At 45.1% G+C, this 20,503-nt stretch overlaps 1 protein-coding gene and 1 non-coding gene across 2 annotated transcripts in view; both read right to left on the reverse strand.

Annotated features, from left to right (window-relative positions):
* Positions 1 to 1,220: 1,220 nt before the first annotated feature.
* Positions 1,221 to 1,292, reverse strand: Trnaa-agc (transfer RNA alanine (anticodon AGC)). Its single transcript has one exon. It is a non-coding gene; the product is annotated as a tRNA-Ala (tRNA).
* Positions 1,293 to 2,526: 1,234 nt separating this feature from the next.
* The window catches only part of Pitpnc1 (phosphatidylinositol transfer protein cytoplasmic 1), a 252,775-nt gene continuing 234,798 nt past the window's right edge, over positions 2,527 to 20,503 (reverse strand). Inside the window, exons 8-9 of the mRNA XM_051179490.1 lie at positions 18,152 to 18,215; positions 2,527 to 2,912 (exon numbers count right to left, since the gene is read on the reverse strand). Coding sequence (XP_051035447.1) covers positions 2,596 to 2,912; positions 18,152 to 18,215 — 381 coding nt within the window. The 3' untranslated portion in view covers positions 2,527 to 2,595. The remainder of the gene's footprint in view (positions 2,913 to 18,151; positions 18,216 to 20,503) is intronic.

Raw genomic sequence — 20,503 nt, forward strand, 5'->3', positions numbered from 1 at the left:
AGAAAATACTGAAGTCATTTATGCTTTGTGACGACTGGATTAAATACTCAAAGCAGCTACTGAACTATCCAGAACCCCTTCCCAATTTGTCACACAGGTGAACCACATGTAGGCAGGAAAATTGGACACACGAGTGTCGGTTAAGAATCACACTATCACTCGTCGGTTAGCACTGCAACTGAGCTGACTATAAAGCAAAGAAAACTCACACAAAAAGAAGGGAATCAGAAAGTAATTTTTGAAAGTGAACCGGATTGTTGACCTTGACAATAGAAGCTGGTATAGAGAAGGGGGAAGTGGCATGGTATTAATGAAAAAACTAGGTGCCAGATGGGCTAACCACCGCACAAAATCAATTTGGACTACATGAAAACCATAAGCCCGCCCCAGCCCGATTTCAGCTTGCAAATGGTAAGCAGTTACATATACTATCTCCGCATCTTCTGAAAGGGGGATTTTGCTTGTTAAAGGCAGACATTCTCATTGAGTACAGCACGGAGAGGGGATCACTGAGAAGTCCAAAGGGTTTGAGAAAGGATTAACATTTCCCACAAGCGAGATTCATGCTTCCATACCATGCAAAGGAGGGTACCCTACTGTGGTACTGTCACCTTAAGGAAAAGATACGCTGATGCACTGATGCACAAAGCCATTCGCAGTTGCGTTCCTTTGAGAATTGGGAGCAATGTCCATCTACAGATAAAGAAATGATCTAGACACACTCAAGGGGCCAGCACCTGTGCCTTGGGAGAGGTCATGGACAGGAGAGACACTGCGGAGTGTGGAGCACTCAACAGAGGGTGCAGGCAGGGTCCACTGGCTGGGGGGGGGGGTCAGGGAAGGAGAATACACTCCTTGGTCTGTTTTGTTTCCTTTGGGATCTGTGTTGGGGGTGATTTCCTTTCCTGAGGTTGGAAGTCACAGTCAGGAAGGACAGCTAGGACATGAGCTCTGGAGTTCCCCGGCTACCTGTTGTCACTGACATTCTGCTTGCCTTCCTTGTGGGTTTAAAGGCAGTGAGGTGCAACTGTGACAGATTTCTCTTTCTGCCACTTGATGAATGGCCTTGCCAGCTGTTGGCCTGGACTCTGCTGTACATTTCCCCATCTTTCAGCAACGAGGAGGAGACAAAGGGGGCATTTATGACCACATCTCTGTACAAATAGTCTGAGATTCTACTATTTGGCTGTATTTACATTGCCGATTACACTGTTCCCTTTTTGCAGTGTTGGGGACCGAACCCAGGACCTCTTGCATGCTAGGCAAGAACTCTACCATTGAGCTACACCACAGTCCCCAGTATTTGGATTGTAAGGAACAAGTAAGAGAATGACAGTGTGTTCTAAAACCTGGTAATTGGCAACCCATGGCAGGGACGTCTGGGTGTTGCTAAGAGTCCACCAGGTGGGGAGGGTTCTCGTTTGCAAGGTTCAGACATCAGACATTCTGACAGTGGTTAAGCCCAGGTAACTTAGTCCACCCTGACCTTCCTCAAGTGGGAGATTGTCAATGAATTTTATTTAGTTCATTGAAATTTTTGAAAATCGTAATGGATGAAGGAAGCTCACAGGTCAAGCTTCGTTGGTACCTGAAGAGATGTTTGTCTCACCAGAACATTCCACATTATACCAACTATGGTCACAGTCATCCGGGCAAGTCTAAAGATTTGAGAGGCCACCAGGGCACAAAAGGGGAAGTTTCTAAGTGATGGGAACAGATGGGATCTTTATTAAATTCTATGAAAAGGTATAAAGAAGTCACCGGTAATTGCACTTGGGGCCTCTAGAAGTTGGTCATTAAAATTCTCAAAAATTTAAGGAGTTGATTAGGCCCCAAATCCTGAGTCAGACTAATCAAAACAGGAATATTGGTAACAACAGAATTCAAGTATTGGTGGTCAGCAGTCCAAAATTTAACAATTAGGCATGTGACCCCTGAGAGACCATTTTCTTTTCTGTTTTTGTTGTCGTGTCGTTGAGAATTTCAGGTTTGGTTTGATGGGAGGAAACTGACTTCATTATTTTACTCCAAAAAAGAAAATAAAAGGCTTCATAGTTTTCATCTGTTCACATGTTTACCACAGAAGCCCACATCAGACTCGCCAAGGCCTCCCAAACAAGGCTTCCTTCCTGACCCATATACAAAGCTGTAGATGATCCTGTGGGTTTAAATTTGCTTTTGAGACAGGGTCTCATATAACCCAGGCTGGCCTCAAACTTTGTATATGGCTAAGGCTGACCCTGAACTTCTGATCCTCTTGTCTACCTAACCAGGCTGGGGATGGAACCTTGGGCTTTCGTGCAAGCTACATTAGCACACTCTACCCGCTAAGTTCCATCCTCAGCTCCTCCTGATTGGTTTTTTTTTTTTCCCTAGCCTTAAGTCTCATATTCACTATGATGCTGTACACGTAGGGGCTCTTGCTACCTGTGAAATTATTTAACCACATGCACACTCTGAGATCAAAGAACACATCTGAGTGACAGATGAGGCAGTCTTTTTCCTCTATCAGAGGATTCTTAAAAAAAAAAAAAAAAAAAAAAAAAAAAAAGCCTCAAATGAAAATACAAAACCCAATGGGATGTTCACATGAAGTTACTCTGATTTGGGCCGACATGGCTTTTCAGAAGAGTGGACACCAGGTAAATTCAGGGTGGTTTTTTTCTCGGGATCCGGAAGTGTGAGTGTCTCTGGGGCAGATTTTTTCCGGGGCCGGTCTTTGGGAATGGACAGAAATTCGGGCGCATCTGTGGAGAGAGGGGTGGACGGAGCGCTGGATGGGGCGCTGCGCACCGAGGAAGGCAGCAGGGCCATGCTGGAGATCGAAATGGCGGGTGGGAAAACGCCGATTTTCTTGTTGGTGGCTTCCTGAGTGGCTCGTTCGAATTCTCGCACTTCATCCATCGTCATGTCTTCAAAGGGAAAAGAGAGAGAAGCAGCAGCAGTTACCATTCGGACGGACGTGCAAATGGGTTCAGAGTTAAGTCTAGGGACTCTTATCTACAACGAAGGAGGCCCCTACCCATCACAAACCCAAATTGTCTTTGAAACATTAAATCCTCAATTTGATCCCCCCCCACCCGTCTCTGTTACTGAGACACATCCACGAAAAGAAGATTTCTGTTTTTGGCTATCAATTCAAGTTTTTCCAAAGGACTCTTCAATTAGTATTTAGAAGTTACTGAAATACGTTTTCTTTATTTGCTGTGTGAGCAGGGATGTGTGTGGTGGGGTGGATGGGTGCTGGTTGGAGGACATCTTTGAGGAGTCAGTTTTTACGCTATTGTTCCTGAGTTCACTGGTTTGAACTCAGGTTGGCGGACTTGGCAGTGGTAGCCACCTTTACTCAGTCAGCCATCCTGTGTGTGTGTGTGTGTGTGTGTGTGTGTGTGTGTGTGTGTGTGTGTGTGTGTGTGTACATGCACAAAAAAACCTCTGAGCACACAGAGAAGGCAGAAGACATTATTATCTCCTTCTATTCCTTTGATGCTGGGTCTTTCCCAGAAGCCAGGCTCACATTTTCTGCCCCCTTGATCCTCCTATTTCTACCTCCAGCCCCCTTGAGCTAGAGCTGCAGGTTTTGCGGGGTGTCTGGATTATTACCTGGATGCTTTGATCCCAATTTCAGTCCTCAGTATCACTCAGCACAAGAGCTCTTAATTGCTGAGCCAGCTGTCCAGCCACTTCAATTAGTATGTTAAGTATTCTGAATTAGGATTTAACAAGGGAGTGTAAAATCAGATCCAGTAAATGTGTGCAAGGTGTGTGTGTGTGTGCCTGTGTGCACATGGGCACCTGCAAGCACTTGGTGTGTGTGGCTGTTGTGGATACATGAGGCTTTTATTACACTGGGTTACACCTACCATACAAAGGTCATTAAGGCAATTTTTTGCACATATGATCTTCCAGAGGACCAGAGTTCAGTTCCCAGCACTGACACCAGATGGTTCACAACCACCTGTAACTAGTGTTGGAGGAGGGCACGTGGAGGTCAGAGGACAACTTCTGGGAGTTGGTTCTTGCCTTCCACCCTGTGGGTCCCAGGGATCAACTCATGTCACCTGGCTAGGTGGCAAGCACCTTTAGGCACTGAGACATCTTGTGGGCCCTTGTTATTGTTGTTAGGAATTACTGTCAGTCTGGCTATTCCTGGCATATTTTGGCGATTTTTCTCTTACTGGGAACAGAGAAAACGGGAATATCAAAAGAACCCTGATGTAGAGTGGAACCCATGACCTGTCTTTCTCTACTTTGGCTCACATAGGTCTATGTTTCATTCTTTCTGGTCCTCGATGGTTCGGACTTCTGAAATGATAGTGCACATCTCAGCAACACACCTTAGAAATGCTGAATGTGGAATGGATAGTAACAACACAAAGTTCATCATCCCAGATGTCCTTGGTGTTGCTGGGGATCAAACTCAGGGCCTGGGGTATGCAGGGCAGAAGCTACATTCCTCAGCTCCACTACTGGGTTTTATAATATCAAAACAATAAACATTTTTCTTTTCTTTCTTTTTTTTAGTTTTTAGAGGCAGAGTTTTTCTGTGTAGCCCCAGCAGTACTGGAACTTGACTTGTAAACCATGTTTGTCTCAAACTCAGAGATCCACCGGCCTCTGCCTACCAGTTGCTGGGATTAAAGGCGTGTGACACCATGCCTGGCTCAAAAATCATTTTCCATGAAATGAAATCTGTAATGATTTGATTTCCTTATGAAATTATTAAAATTTCCTGAAGGGGAAATTTGTTTTGTTTTGTTTTTTTACAAAGGAGATTAAAAACTTGCAGCTGAGTTGACATAATGCAAAATTTATATTATTTTAAGAAAAAGTATACCTATGAACTTACCACTTTTAAATGAATAAATGATATTAAGTTCTGTAAAAGAAGCATTTACTTGGAAATGAAATTGGAACTTCATAAAAAATTTTAGTGAGCCAGGATATGTCTTTACACTAATACATGGATAGCAATTTCGAAAAATTACTTGGTTAACAAGTGGCCCAAGACATTGCGATACTGAATGTACCCAGCAGGGGGCAGAAACGACACAGAGTACAGAATTTAGATTTTTTTTTTTTTTAAGTCAGTATCTTCCTTGGAGGGTTTGAAATCTTTCAATTGTCAATGAGACTTTTTTTTTTTTTAATTGCTATGCTCATGGATGCTAATTTTGCTTACTCCCAACTTAACTTATTTATATTTCATGTTAGCAGCCATGAAGGTTGTTATTTTTCATTTTTAGATAAGGCCCTTGGGTAGCTCAGGCTGTCCTCTGACTCACTCTGTTGCTGAGGATGACTTTGGATTCTGATCCTCCTGCCTCCCCCTCCCCAGTGCTGGGATCACAGGTGTGTGATTCCAGCCTTGGTTTATGTGGTGCCCAGGGCTTTGTACATGACTGGCACTCTGCCCACGTGTGGTTTTAGTACTATTTATACATTTTTAAAAATTTTTATTTTTAAGCTTTAGTGTGTGTGTGTGTGTGTGTGTGTGTGTGAGAGAGAGAGAGAGAGAGAGAGAAATAGTATGCATGCGTGTGTGCGCATGTGTGCATGCACGTGCGTGCATGAAGGTCAAAAGGCAACTTTGTGGAGCCAATTTTATTCTCTTTCCACAGCTGCATGAGTTCTGGCAACCAAGCTCAGGTCACTAGGCTTGTGTGGCAATGGCCTTTCCCTGCTGAGTCACCTTGCTGGCCCGTCCGTGCAGTTTTTACACAGCCTCTCAACTTGAAGCATCTTTTCATTATGATAGAAAAGTAAGACAGTGAAAAATAAATGGCCCCTGATTTCACAAAATTCCAAAGAAAGGGGGCAATGTCACAAGACAACCAGTATGCTGAAATCATGGCAACAGTGGGTGGTTTGCAGCCAGAGGCTATGGGGGACTTTCTGGAAGACAGGGGCCACTCTGGATTCTCACCTTCTACACAGTAAGCTGACTTAATGTCAACAACGAATTCAAACAGAAAGAATGCATGCGAAGGCCTCAAGCTGTAACCTTCCCCCTCCCCCATCCTGAGAGAGGGTCTGGAATTGCAGCTCAGGCTGGCCTCCCACTCAAGGCAATCCTCCTGCCTCAGTTCAGCCACCATGCCTGGCTTAGACCCTGGAAACAGATGTACTCAGCGCCCTTCAGCCATCCCTTTTCCTTCCTCCCCCTGTAGCTTTCTTTGTCTGGTCCTGTTTATAGTGAGCAACTTTCAGAGCTGTTGATGGGCACTGTGTTTGACATTCCTAAGAGAAAAGGTAATCAAAAGTAACGGAAAATTCAGGAACAGTTTCCTTAAAGAACATTCCTATCTTTAGAGCAGGAAAAGAGGAGGGGCGGGAGCTATCTGATCAAAATCGGAGCAAACCTTCAGCCAATGCTGTCCCCAACATTTTCCTGCAAAACCTGATCAGAGCATGCAAGGCAGAGCTGGACCACTCTCAGGCTCACGGGCAGCCACATGCATCTGATGCCGTGCACTAGCCTAGCAAGGCACAGTTCAAGGACATGCTCTCAACATTTCCAAAATGTTACCAGAAAGTCTTTGAAATTTCTAAAGCCTTTGTCACAACAGCCACCTCTTAAGTTCTGTAATTATATTCTCGTTTTTTCTTTTTAAAGATTTATCACTTATTTATTTACTCTGCTGAGGATGGAAGAGGGCATTGGATACTCTGGGCCTGGAGTTAAAGGCAGCTGTGAACCACTAGACATGGGTGTTGGGAACCGAACCAGGGTCTTCTGCAAGAGCAGCCAGTGCTCTGAGTCGTCTCCTTAGAGCAGTGGTTCTCAACCTTCCTAATGTTGTGATCCCAACCATAAAATTATTTTTGTTGCTACTTCATAACTGTAATGTTGAGATTGTCACGAATCATAATGTGAGTATCTGTGTTTTTGGATGGTCTTAGGCGACCCATGAAAGGGTCATTTGGGCCACAAAGGGGTTGTGACCCACAGGTTGAAAAACATTGCTTTAGACCCTGCCTTCTCATTTCTTAAAAAACAAAAGTACCAGTCACATATAACTACGTTGTTGATTTTTTAAAGTATCTCATATATATTATTCCTGGGCATGGCAGACGTAGGAACTCAAATATTCCCAGAGAGATCACAGCTCTTTCTGAGACCCCTATGCTTTAGTGATTAATCCTTTGTTATCTATACCTCCTCTTCATTAGCTTGACTGACTGAGAGATAACTTATATTTACATTCCCGTATATACCATGAAGTCAGCTCAGTAACCCAAGGTTGTCAATCTCCTGGGGCTCTTCAAGGCCTTGGTTAAGTCCCAGACTGGATCTACTATGTAACATTCCTTCCTAAATCCCGGATCATCATACCTCCACCCCTTGGCATGTGTGTATGCATGGACTATAGTTTAGTCTTCAGATTATTTTAGATTAAAAGAACTGATGGAGAAAAAAGAGCCTGAAAGAGTTGTAGAAAGCCTTTCAAAGCCTAAGAAACTTAAAGCATCGATGAGCAAAGCCCTCCGTGGAGCATAGTGTTAACTATGCCTTGAAAAGTCTGACATTTGATCTACTTTACATTTGACAGGCACTGTCACTCTTATGCCAGCTTATGATAGGTGCAGGTCATCTCACAGGCCTCACCACTCTCTGTGTCCTGGGTTTTATGACCGGGGTAGCCATGAAGTTAAGCCACTTGCAAGAATGGAAAGATCTGGAAGACACAGGTGACTGACACAGCCAACTCAAAGAATCAGGGGTGGGGGGCATCTTCAACCACAGTCTCGGGACAGGGCTGTGCTTTCACAGGAGGCTAGGGAGCAGCATTTTAAGGGTCTGATAGATGGGTTTCGGTGTCTGTTTCGCACAGGGTGGGCAACTCGCTTTGAACAGTCTACATACACTGGTCTGCGCATGGCCCTCTATGTCATCCACAGTGGAGGAGTGCTGATTGCAAACTTTTATGTTGGTTTGTTCATGCATGTTTTTCTCGTATTCCCGAACATCATCCATTGTCATATCTGAAAGAAGTCAAGACGTGGGCAACTTCCGTTATTAAACACAAACTTTAATCCGGGCACTTTAGGGGAAGACAGTAGCTCAGCAGTAGCCAAACAGGTTTCTTTCTTTCTTTTTTTTTTAAAGCATGTGATTAACTAACTTTATGGGGTAAATCATAAAGTTAGATAAACCAGCCAAAGGAGGGAGTGAGGGCAAGGAAGTTAGTTAAGTGTAAATCACTGAAGGGTGCCTCTTGGCAAGTGAGCTGGTGAAAGGTGTTAGCGAGTGGGCTGTGCATAGCCTGAGATCTCCTAAAGCTTTGTTAGAAGATCCCTTTCAGAGACAGAGGGGCCAGGCGCTTTTGGTTTAATACTTACCTTCAGATAGAACTCTCCAGAGAGATCTAAGGCATCTTTAAGTTAGTGCATTTGCCAACAGCGAGGGTGCTTTCATTGCTATGGTAGGAGACAAACTGTGGAGGGCAGACCCCAGTGCACTCACTGGTGTGAGTGAGACTCGGTACAATTCTCACACAGATGTGTTTTTGCATAGAGTAGGAGGGGCCAGAGAGTGCATGTCTTCGTGTCTAGTCTAACAGCTTGGGGATGGCTGACACTATCCCTCCCACGTTGATCTATAAATACAATTGCACAAAACAGCACGTTTGGCTGGAGTCTACAATTCTTCAGTATTTCAGGGCAATGAGCTCTTAATCCGTAATAGTTTTCAGCAGGAGACAGAATTGTGACAGCTTTTGGTTGTGACAATGGTGGCATCTCTCTAGGGAGGGGGAAGCCAGAGATGCTGTGGAACATTCCATATGCCAGGATCCCCAGTTCTCAACAAAGATCTGATTCCAAATGTCAGTAGTGAGCAGGTTGAGAAGTCCTATCTTAGTTTTTCAATATTGGCTTTTGGGAGGCTGAAGCAGGAGGTTTCTGGCTTCAAGGCCAGCCTGAGCTACATGAAACCCTGTCTCAAAACAAACAAACAAACAAACAGAAACTCCAAACACCTCAAATAAAAACAAAAGAGCAAAACAAACAAGCAAAAAGAGAATACCAAGAAATCTTTTAGCAAGTGAAATGCATAAAATTGATATTTTACTGGCCTCACTTTAAATATTCCCTTTGCCTCCCTCCCCACTCTCTTCTACTCTGCAGTATTTTATCAGCTGTTCTCCCAGGCCAGCAACATTGTCTTGGCAGAATTTTACTTCATGGAAAAAAAAAAAAAAAAAAAAAAAAAAAAAAAAAAGAACAAAAATTGCATCATCTACCACCCTATCACTGATTGGCTTAGTGGGGGATTTGCAGTACACATTCCCAGCTGGAGTTTTTCCTGAACTATTTTCTGGATCATGTGGCCTGATGTCTTTTTATATCAATCCAAGTGTCATGTGTGTTCTCTATGCTTCCAAAGGGCAGATCTGCCAGAGCTCATGATTTAATTCTGTGTGGTCTCGGGCTGAGGTGGAGTATGGCTCACAATCTAGGACTGGGCTAATCTATTGAACTGGTGATGGATGTCCCTCCCACCCCCTGGAATCATCCACCAGGAATGGTGTCTACAAGCAATGGAAGTATCGAGAAGGCTAAGCGGCAGGCTGGTCAAGCAAGAAAGAACATGCTCTTCTTTTAGAAAACAGGTTATTGACAAGCAATAAAAGAACGCTGCTTTAGGGTGAAGAGAGAGGGGTCTTAATCAATAGTAACACATTCCACAAGACCAAACCCCACGATTTCAATGACCGATTGTCAGTATTCCTTAAACACAAACACACCTGGAAATGAATACAAGGAGGTCCCATTCAATTATGAGTTTAAAATTGAAAGCAGCTTCTTTGTGCACATGTCGTTAGCCACTTAATTGGGAAAACAGAACTCAGGGAAGGCAAGAGTTTACTGTTTCACTCTACTGAATCTCCACAAAATTCATTTTTTATCTGTAATTAGCTCACTATGAAGGGAGGGACTTAACACAGGGCAGACTGGACTTTCAGAGCTGGATTGGTTTTGTGGGTGTAAGAAAGGATTAGTGCAAGATGATCGGTGTCTTGTTCTTGTTAGAACAACTCAAGGGATCAGTGGTGCCATCCAAGGACAGAAAGAAAAACCCAACCCAACCCAACCCAACCCAACCCAACCCAAACGGAGGTAGAAGACTGCTTAATCCTGGTAGGAAAGGTCTTAATATATTTAAAAACACCAAAATCAGCATCTATTTCTTTCTTCTCTCTCTCTCTCTCATTTCTTGAACTGTATAGTCCTGGCTGTCCTTGAACTCACTCTGTAGACTAGGCAGGCCTTGAGCGCAGATATTCATTCTCCTGCCTCTGCCTCCTGAGTGGTGGGATTAAAGTTGCGCACTACAGCCATCAGGCCTGAAATCATGTATTTCTAATTTCTTTCCCCTTCTCTGTCTTTCCCACCTTCCCCCTCTCTGAGACAGGGCATCAAACTCTCTGTACCCTAGGACCTTGAACTTGTACCGCCACCTCCCACGTGCTGGGTGATTCTGGAGCTTCATGCTAGGTAAGCTACTAAGAGAAATCTCTCTACGTCTTGAAATAGTTCCACATACCAGAAATGCATATGAACATGAGGTAAACATGTCACTTCTCAGTAATTTGTGGAAATGCTAAGTAGTACACAAAGTGCCAGTTTGAGTTATCTGGTTAAATGTATTGTGCTGTTTTTGCAAATTGATATTACCTCAAAATCTATACACAAATCAATTTTTTTTAGAAAATTCAATTGCAAATGCCCAACAGCAGAATACACTTCCAAAGACAATTCATTTTTGTCATCAATTGATTTTTCAATGATATGAGTAACTTCTATAAATTTAGGTTTAGAGCTCTTGTTAGAAACATGCTTTCTGAGGTTATTAGACAAACTTTCAAAAAATTTTCTCAAACACCTATGTATGTATGTATGTATGTATGTATGTATGTATGTACATATGTATCTATGTGTGTACAAGAGAGTGTGCCATATTGCACATGTGTAGTCAGAGGACAACCTGTAGGAGTCTGTTCTTTCCTTCTACCATGGGAGTCCTGGGTATTGAACAAAGGTCATTAGGCTTTAAGGCAAACGCCTTTACCATTGAGCCATCTTGCTGGCTGTCAAGGCGAATTCTAAGTGCAAAAAAGCCTATGCCAATCATTTTTTAAATGAATTGTTAGGTGATGACTTCTTTTTGTTGTTGCTCATTTTGTTTTCATTTTCAAGACAGGGTTTCTCGGTATTACAGCTTTGGCTGGCCTGGAACTCCCTCTTTAGACTAGGCTGGCCTTGAACTCACATTACCTGCCTCTGCCTTCTGAGTACTGGGATTAAAGACATGTACCATCACTACCCTTTTGGTGATGAGTTCTTATAGATTTTGAAAGGCCATAATGTATTTCTTTTCGGTGTGTGTGTGTGTGTGTGTGTGTGTGTGTGTGTGTGTGTGTGTGTGTGTGACTGCGCGCGCGCAGTGTAGATGTATATATATACTCATGTATATGTGCAAATATATGCAGAGGCCAGAGGTTGAAGTTAATTGTATTCTTTTATTTCTCTCTATTCTACTACTATTGTTGTTTTTGTATACATGCATGTTTTGGCTGCATGTATGTTTGCACACTACTTGTACTTAGTGCTGCTCTTGGCGGTCAAAAACTGGTGTTAGCTCCCCTGGTACTAAGGCTACAGATGGATGTGAGTTGTCTTATGGATGCTGAGGATAAAGCCTGGTCCTCTGGAAGAGCAGTCAGGACTCTTAACTGTGAGAACCATTGCTCCAGCTCCTCTATCTTATTTTTCAAAACCACCCTCACTGAACCCGGAGCTCGCTGATTTGGCTAGACTGACTGGGCAGTGAGCCCCTGGGATCCTTCTGTTTCTGTCTCCCCAGGGCGGGGATTATGGGCACATGAAACCCGCTCTGGTGCAAAGTGACTCTGCTGAGGTGTTGTTCCCTCTGCCACCATCTTGATATCAGCAAAGATGCTCTGGTCCCAGGGGATTTGTTTCTTTGTCTTCCTCAGTCATCATCTAAAGACTCACCTGATGGAGTAAAATGGACTCCAATTATATATGAGTCTTCTAGCCCTTCAATCATTTTATGTTTTTTTTTTCTTTCTTTCTTTCTTTTTGTGCAGGGGGAATTTGAGAGCAGGCTTCCCATTGTAACAGCCTTCACGGTCCTGGAACTCACTCTGTAGACCAGGCTGGCTTTGAACTTACAGAGATCCGTCTGCATCTGCATCTGCTACTTGGCATTATTTGGTATGTGGTACCACATGTGGAGACCAGAAGAGGTCTTTGGATCCCAGGAGTTCCTGGTGCTCGTGACATGGATGCTGGGAACTGGATACCCAGTTCTCTACAAGAGCAGCAAATGCTCTTAACCACGGAACTGTTTCTCCAGTCACTGGATAGAATGTTTAAGAACTATTATTTATTGATTCAAATGTTGCCAGGGTTATGTTACATGAAAATATGAATCCAGGATGAGCTAGCTCAGCAGGTAAAGTTGTTTGCCAGCAGGCCTGATGACCAGAGTCCAAATCCCAGGACCCACATGGTGAAAGGAGGGAACAAACTTCTAAAAGTTGTCCCCTGACCTTCACACGCACTGCACACCATGCACGAATCCAAAGAGTACTGAATACAAGAGAACAGTGTTTAATTCCTTATCACTCCTCTGAGCAGTCCTTTGGCCTCTGGAGATAGCCATGGTAAGAAATCAATGGATGTTGATTCTAGGACATCGTAGGTAAGTTATCACACCATACACATACACACACACACACACACACACACACACACACACACCACACACACACACACACACACACACACACACACACACACACACTCACGCAGAGTCTTAGCTGCCTTTGCACGTGGCCCTGGCTTACTTGGCCTATATTATCTCTCCACTTCTAGGCTCCCAGGCCAAAACAGAAATGATTATTTTATCGTTCTGAGACAAAATCAAAGTTGAAACAAGTATTTGGGTCTCGGGAGATCTACTTATGACTTGAACTGGACACTGCTCTGGCTCCAGAAAAATGGTGGCCATCTGCAAGACTCAGTTTGAAATTCTCTTTGTTATTGTTGTTTTTGAGACAGGGTCTCGTTACATATCCTAGGCTAACCTAGAACTCACTATGCAGCCCAGGCTAGCCTGGAACTCATTATCCTGTCTCAGCCTCTTAAGTGCAGGGATTGTGGGCATGTACCAATAGGCATAGTGGGGACTTCTAAAAAAAATCTAATTAGAACAACTATAACCTAACACGTGCCTCCACCTCCCACCCCCAACACACGCTTTTTACAAAAACTTAATGCTTTTACTTTCTCTGTATTGAAATTAGCCAATCCTGGTACACATCTTTCCCATGTAATTCAGGTCACTAAGATCTAGAATGGCAATTGATAGTTGTGATTTTGTTCATAAAATGTAACTGTTTTATGTGGGCGGATGCTTCGCCTGCAAATATGTCTGTGCACCACATGCTTGGTGCCCACAGAGGTCAAGAGGGCATCAGATTCCCTGGAACTGGAGTTGAGGTTGGCTATGAAGCACCGTGGAGGTTCTGAACTGAACCCCGGTCCTCGGAGCCGTAAGCGCTTTTAGTCCTCGAGCCATGTCTCCAGCTTCTCTTTCCTTCTGTTTTGACACAGGGTCTTGCTATGGAGCTTTTGCTGGCTGGCAACTCCCTGAGACTCCAAACTCAGACTTGTGGTGAGTCTCCTGCCTCTGCTCCCCAAGTGCTGGAGTCACGGATACTGTGCCACTATACCCATTTTTTTTAAAAAGGGGGTTGTGTGTTGGGATGTAGGCAGGAAAAGATTTTACAGACACCTTCGGAAATGGAAGTGGTGAGAAGCTACGAGCTCTCTTCCTAGAAAAATGAACATAAACACGCATGTGCTCAGGGTCAGACTGCAGGAAAGCTGAGGCCGAACTGGCAGACTCTGCTGTGGTGAACTCAGTTCGTGTTCGCGTGTCCTCACCTGAGCTTGTGTCTCTCCTTGTCAGGCCATCTCTAGGGACTCTGGCTGACTTCTAAATGACTTCCAGTGACCGTTTCCTCTACCAGTCAGTACTCAGCCTCCCACATACTTGTTTGGGGGAAAGAGTCAGGTTTTCAAGGACACTCATGAGGCCCCTCCGTCACAGGGTCCCTGTGGCAATCTTCAGTGTGTCTCTCTGTCAGATCTGAGACGCAGATCCGTGCTTTTTGTGAAGCCGGGCTGGCTATTTTTATCCACCTCCCCTCTTACCCCGTCTCCTGAAATGCGCTGTGGCTCAGCTGATTAGTGTGCTAGCCACGCAGAGAGGCTCGAGGCTCACGGATAAAGGCCAATCAGGGCTTTGGAAAGCAAACTCAACTCCTCCAACATGGACATGCTGGCCCTTCACAATGAACACGAGCAGAATCAAATCTGCTTAGGGGAACGGTTTCGTGACTTCCAAGAATGCTGGAATTCAGAAGAGATGTGGAAACAACTCCTTGGGTGAGAAAAGATCAGCATCCTTGATGGTGTCTTTTTCTCTACTCATAATTAAACACTGGAGATGGGGGAGTCTGATTTGAAAGAGACAGTGAGGCAGCTGGGGCTGTCCTGGATGGCGCTTACGGGTGGACAGCGTGTAGCGCGCATACTGCTCAGGAGGTGAATGGCGTCCAAACCCAGCCCCAATGATATCCATATTGCACTTGCTGAGTCTGCCCAGAAGGAGGACCCTTTCCTAACACATCCATTTAAAAGGGGAGGGGTACTTATTTCTTCTTCTAATTCTTCTGAGGTACCAGAGCTCAGCGGCTGGCCCTGAAGACGGCTATGACTCTCCGAGTCTGTTGTATTTGGAATGAATTTTTTAAGCTGTCCTTGCAAGCCAATCTGGCTTACATCCCAGGCTGTGAGCCAGCGGCTCAGAATCACCTGGGGGAGGGGGTGAGGCACCTACCGGAACCATAGAGGGCTAGGGGCTTGAGAATATGCATCTTTAACAAAGGCCCAGGAGATGCAGAGGTTGCAGATCCAGGGACCTCGCTTTAAGAACCAGAACTGGAAGTGGCTCCAGGGGAATCTTGTCCATGTTTACTAATGAAGGCCTCACAGCATGTACAATAGCCTAGGTACCCTAACTGAAGGGCTATCTCAGTTATCCTGGTTTGGGCTTCGCCTTGATAATAACATACCCATCTATCTGAAAGAGCCACAGTTCCCTGCACGACCTTGAGCCAGTAAAGTGGCTGAGGAGCCATTCTGTGGCTGGGCTCATTTCTATTCATTTAATTTCCTGAGAGTCTGTGTGTCAGGTAATGAAGGAGCCACCGTGTTCCAGGCCAGCGGCTCAGCTGGGCTGCTGAGGTCTGCAAGAGTTTACACCAAATTGATGGCGTGATTCTCAGACCCCTTGCTGCCTGACAAGGCTGCTGCTTGTTTTGGTTGGGACTGTGACTGTGGACACAGCGGGTGGAGACCGCTCTGGGGTGGATAGGCGCCCTGATGGTCTACACCCACCAAAGCCTATGCCTTCCAACCACAACTCAGCCGCGAAGAGGATTTTGTGATCAATAGACTCCTTGAGTTGTTAAATGCCTTCTTCCAGCTCATCCTAAGTAAATAGGCAGGAATTCTTACAGACTGGACTGGAGAGCCCCTGTTTCATCTAATACATTATTCTAGCTTCAGGCTCTTGTAATAACCTGAGAATTCTAAAGGAACCTTGCTTACGCTAGGCAAGTCTCTCTCTCACTCTTAATTAAATGCCCTCAAGTCATCACTTCCTTGTTGCAGGCTTAGCTGAGCTGGAAAAGAACCTGGGTTCATCCTTCATATTCCTTTACCTTATACTCACTCTCATTTTGGCTGGTTGTCAATCTCTTTTCTCATAAAAAAAAAAAAAAAAAAACCAAACGTTTTTATGATGTTTGTATATGTGTGATATGTGCATCACAGTGTTTGTGTAGGAGTTAGCGGACAACTTTGTGACATCAGTTCTCTTCCTTCACCTTTACTGTGGGCTCCGAGGATTGATCTCAGGTCACCAGTTTGGTGACAGATGCCTTTATCCACTGAGCCATCTTGCTGGCCCCAAGCTTGCAATGTCTTGCCCCCTTGAGCAGAGTCCAGCACTCCTTTTAAAATGTCTTTCCTGAAAAGTCCTCAGTAGCATCCAGGTGTTAGAGATACCAGCTGACACTTTTCCCTCCTGGTTATCAAGGCGGCAGATTCTAGGTCCTCCAGGTACCTGTCCTTTGGTTAAACTTCTAATTAGTGCAGGCCTAGCCTTGTACTATGTCCTCTATGACTATCCTTGTGACATTTCCTATGAGTTGGCAACAAAGGAACCATGAGCTCTGACAAGAGCACATCAAGAGAGAAGGCATTACTTCACCTGCTGCCTGCCTTCCTTCCTGTCTGCCTTCCTTCCTTCCTTCCTGCCTGCCTTCCTTCCTGCCTGTCTTCCTGTCTGCCTTCCTGCCTGCCTGCCTTCCTGCCTGCCTGCCTTCCTGCCTTCCTTCCTGCCTGCCTGCCTTCCTCCCTGTCTGCCTTCCTTCCTTCCTGCCTTCCTTCCTTCCTTCCTTCCTTCCTATCTGCCTGCCTGCTTTCCTTCCTGCCTTCCTCCCTGTCTGCCTTCCTTCCTGCCTTCCTTCCTTCCTTCCTGCCTGCCTTCCTTCCTGCCTGTCTTCCTGTCTGCCTTCCTGCCTGCCTGCCTTCCTGCCTTCCTCCCTGTCTGCCTTCCTTCCTTCCTGCCTGCCTGCCTTCCTGCCTTCCTTCCTTCCTGCCTGCCTTCCTTCCTGCCTTCCTTCCTTCCTATCTGCCTGCCTGCCTGCCTTCCTTCCTTCCTTCCTGCCTGCCTTCCTTCCTGCCTTCCTTCCTGCCTTCCTTCCTCCCTCTTCCTTTCTTTGTGTGTGTGTTATATATGTATATGTTGGGTAGGTGTTGGGAAAAGATCTGTGGTCCCTCTGAGACTTGCTTCCCAGTAAACAAACAAGCAAATAACAACAAAATAAAAATATCCAGAAGAATTTAAGGACCGTAGGAAATAATCCCAGAATCCTCTCCATCCCCTTGTTTCATAAAAGACAGGACTGGGAATATCTTCCAAACAGCCTAGTACATGAAAAACATCCTGTGTGTGTGCCACAGTAATCTGAGCTGCGATGGGTATTTGGACAAACCAGGGAGATGCACTTACTCTTCAGCAGGTGCAGATCTGGGAAAACGGAAGCAAAAAAAAAAACTAAACAAACCGAGTCCATAGCACCAGCTGGCAGCATGAATGACTAACATGGCCCTTACCCATTCGTACAATGCAGCCTTTCTCGTAAAGATGGATTGGGGAGGGGTCAGCTGCTGCTGTAGAAACTCTAGGCACGGGAGGAATAAGGGCGAGAAACGACTACAGTACAACCTAGGATACACCCAGGACAAACAATGTGACTTAGGACTATAGACACATAAAGTCAGCTCTATCCTAAGTCACCGGTTGGGCGTGCTCGCTTCTATTTATAGCCAAGGACACAAGCCACCTGATGACTGATTCGGAGAAAGCAGAGGACTCAGGTCCATCCAACCAGTGTTGAGCATCCAGGGAGGGTGTTCCATTCATCACAGTGCCAAGCAAACCTTGTTTTCATTTAATGACAATGAGCAGAACTTGTTTAAAATCTTTGTATGATATTAAAGAAGAACAAAACCAAAACCAAAAAGCCAGAACAATACTTTCAACAGGATCATCCAGGTACCTAAGCCTCCATCTGTCCTTGACATCTTAGAGAACTTGTACGTATCTGATGAGGGACTGTTTGAGTGTTTGCTGCATCCAGGGACTGTTACTAAGGTGCTGCAGATGATGTTGAAGTTTGGGATAAATTAGGATGGGTTTGAAATTTATCCCACAGAGAACAATGGAGCCCCGTGTATACACGATATGAGCATCAAGCATGCCCACGTCCTACTTGGTCAATAGTTCTGTGGTTATTTCAGACCGAGCTTCTACAATTGCATCTCTATTGGGCTCACCAGACAAAGCTATTTCCAATACAGGAAGCACCGGCCTGCCCTTTCTTGCTGTCCTTCTAGGTTACACTTGAAGCTGGGTGTACCGAAAACCGAGTCAACGTGTTATGAAACCGTTCTCCAAGTTATTCTGGGCCATCTGACTTACCGTACCACTCATCAACCCACGCAAAGGCCTGTCTGTGTCCAATCAGCAGGATGTCTCGGACCACCTGAAGAGGAAGAGAGGGAGGTTGAAGTAACACCAGATGTGATCAAGGTTGTCTGAGGGTTATCTGAGGGGTTGGAGGCACAGCTCACCGGGTAAAGGGCTGGCTTCTTGAGCATGAGGACCTGAGTTTGTATCTTGAGCACCCATGGAAAAATTAGATGTGTTATGTATGCCTGTAAACTGGGGAGTGATGCGCAGAGTGGAATTGGGGGATAACCAGCTGGCCAGCCAGTCTGGTCTGTCAGAGAACCCCAAGTTTAGTGAGAGAGCCTGTCTCAAGACATAAGCTGGGGTCATCGAGACATGTCTGAGGGTAGAGGCACCTCCTGCCAAGCCTGTCCATCTGAGTTCAGTCCCTGGGTCTCGACTGGTAGAAATGGTGGTGGGAGAGTACAGATTCCTGAAAGTTGTCCTCTGACCTCCTTAAGCGACATGGCAGTCAATGCCCCCCCCCCCCGCTAAATAAACAAACAAAATATAGTAAAGTAATTAAGAGAAATTTAAAAAAGCTTTAGAGGTAAAGGCAGAGAGGAGAGAGATGAAGACACAGTGCGTGCACGAAGACCTCTCTTCCATACTTAGACAGATAGACTCCAAATAATAGCAATAAAGTAAAACAATATGAAATAGTTTAGCCCAGCTTTCTTATTTCATTTCTGTCTCCCATTTATTTATTTATTTATTTATTTATTTATTTATTTATTTATTTATTTATCTATCATTTTGAAACAGGGTTTCTCTGTGCAACAGCCCTAGCTGTCCTGGAACTCACTCTACAGATCAGGCTGGCCTTGAACTCACAGAGATCTACTTGCCTCTGCCTCCTGAGTGCTGCGATTAAAGGTGTGCTCTACCACGACCTAGGTCATCTCTTTCTTAAAGATCTATCTACTTGTTTTTATGTATATGGGTGTCTTGCAAGCATGAATGTGTGTGTACCACATGCATACAGTGTCTGAGGAAGTCTAAAGAGGGTGTCAGGCTCTTGGGGCTGGAGTCACAGATAGTTGTAGGCCATCACGTGAGTGCTGGGAACCAAATCTTGCTCCTTTGGAGGAGCAGCCAGTGCTCTGAACCACTGAGCCATTTCCTCAGGCCTGTATCACTAGTTTTTTTTTTTTTTTTTTCCTTTTTATTATATGAAAACCAAGCAAGCCTACAAGGATATTTACCTGTCTTGTGTCTCACATATTGTGAGAGTGATGTTTTGGTCATACGCACTCATTGCTCAATGCCAAACAGAACAAAGTAAAGTTTGCTGACACCCAACACCCCAGCTCTGGCCGAGAGCAACCCAGAGGAACAAAGGTGGGATGTGGATGCAGGGGACACTCCATCAGAGAAGAGAGAATGGGGTCACTGTGTGGTTTGAATGAGAATGACCCCATAGGCTCACAGGCTGGAATCCTTGGTCCCCAGTTGGTAGAACTGTTTGGGAAGGATTAGGAGGTGTGGCCTTGGTAGCGGAGGTGCATCACTGCGGGTGGGCTTTCAGGTTTCAAGGACCTACACCCTTCCAGTTAGTTCTTTCTGGCTCCAACTTATGGATGAGATGTAAACTCTCTTCTACTGCTCCAGTACCATGCCTGCTTATCTGCTGCCATGCTCCTTGCCATGGTGATCACGGACTCACCCTCTGAGACTGTTAGCAAGCCTCCAACTAAACACACCTACCAATTTATTTATTTATATATTATGCATACTGTGTTCTGCCTGCATGCCACAAGGGAGCACCAGATCTCATTATAGATGGTTGTGAGCCACCGTGTGGGTGCTGGGCATTGAACTCAGGACCTCTGGAAGAGCAGGCAGTGTTCTTATCCTCTGAGCCCCAAACACAGTCTTTTATAAGATGCCTTGGTTATGGTGTGCCTTCGCAGCAATAGAAAAGTCACTAAGACAATGATCTTTGCTATTCAGAAAAGCATTCATCTCCATCAAGACCTCTGCCCTCCTTGGTAGGAAATGTAGGCTCTGTACTAGTTAAATCTCAGGGTGACTGGCCTAGTCATCCCAGCTATTGCTGAGTGAGCATCCGGAAGCCATCAGAAGTTTATACACACCTTCAGCCTGACTCACAAGACGGAGCCATGCATGTACACCAGGGATGGAAGAGGGCTGGCCAAGAGCAAGCACTAGGGCTCTTGAGATAGCTCAGCAGGTCAGGCGCTCACTGTGTACCCTGACTATCTAAGCTCCCTCCCTGGGACCAACGCATGTCCTCTGACCTCCATAGCATGCCATGGCACTCTCACAGGCTTACCAAAAGGCAAGAGCAGATACCTCGCC

This window comes from Phodopus roborovskii, unplaced genomic scaffold (assembly GCF_943737965.1).
Source record: "Phodopus roborovskii unplaced genomic scaffold, PHOROB, whole genome shotgun sequence".
Lineage (NCBI taxonomy): Eukaryota > Metazoa > Chordata > Mammalia > Rodentia > Cricetidae > Phodopus > Phodopus roborovskii.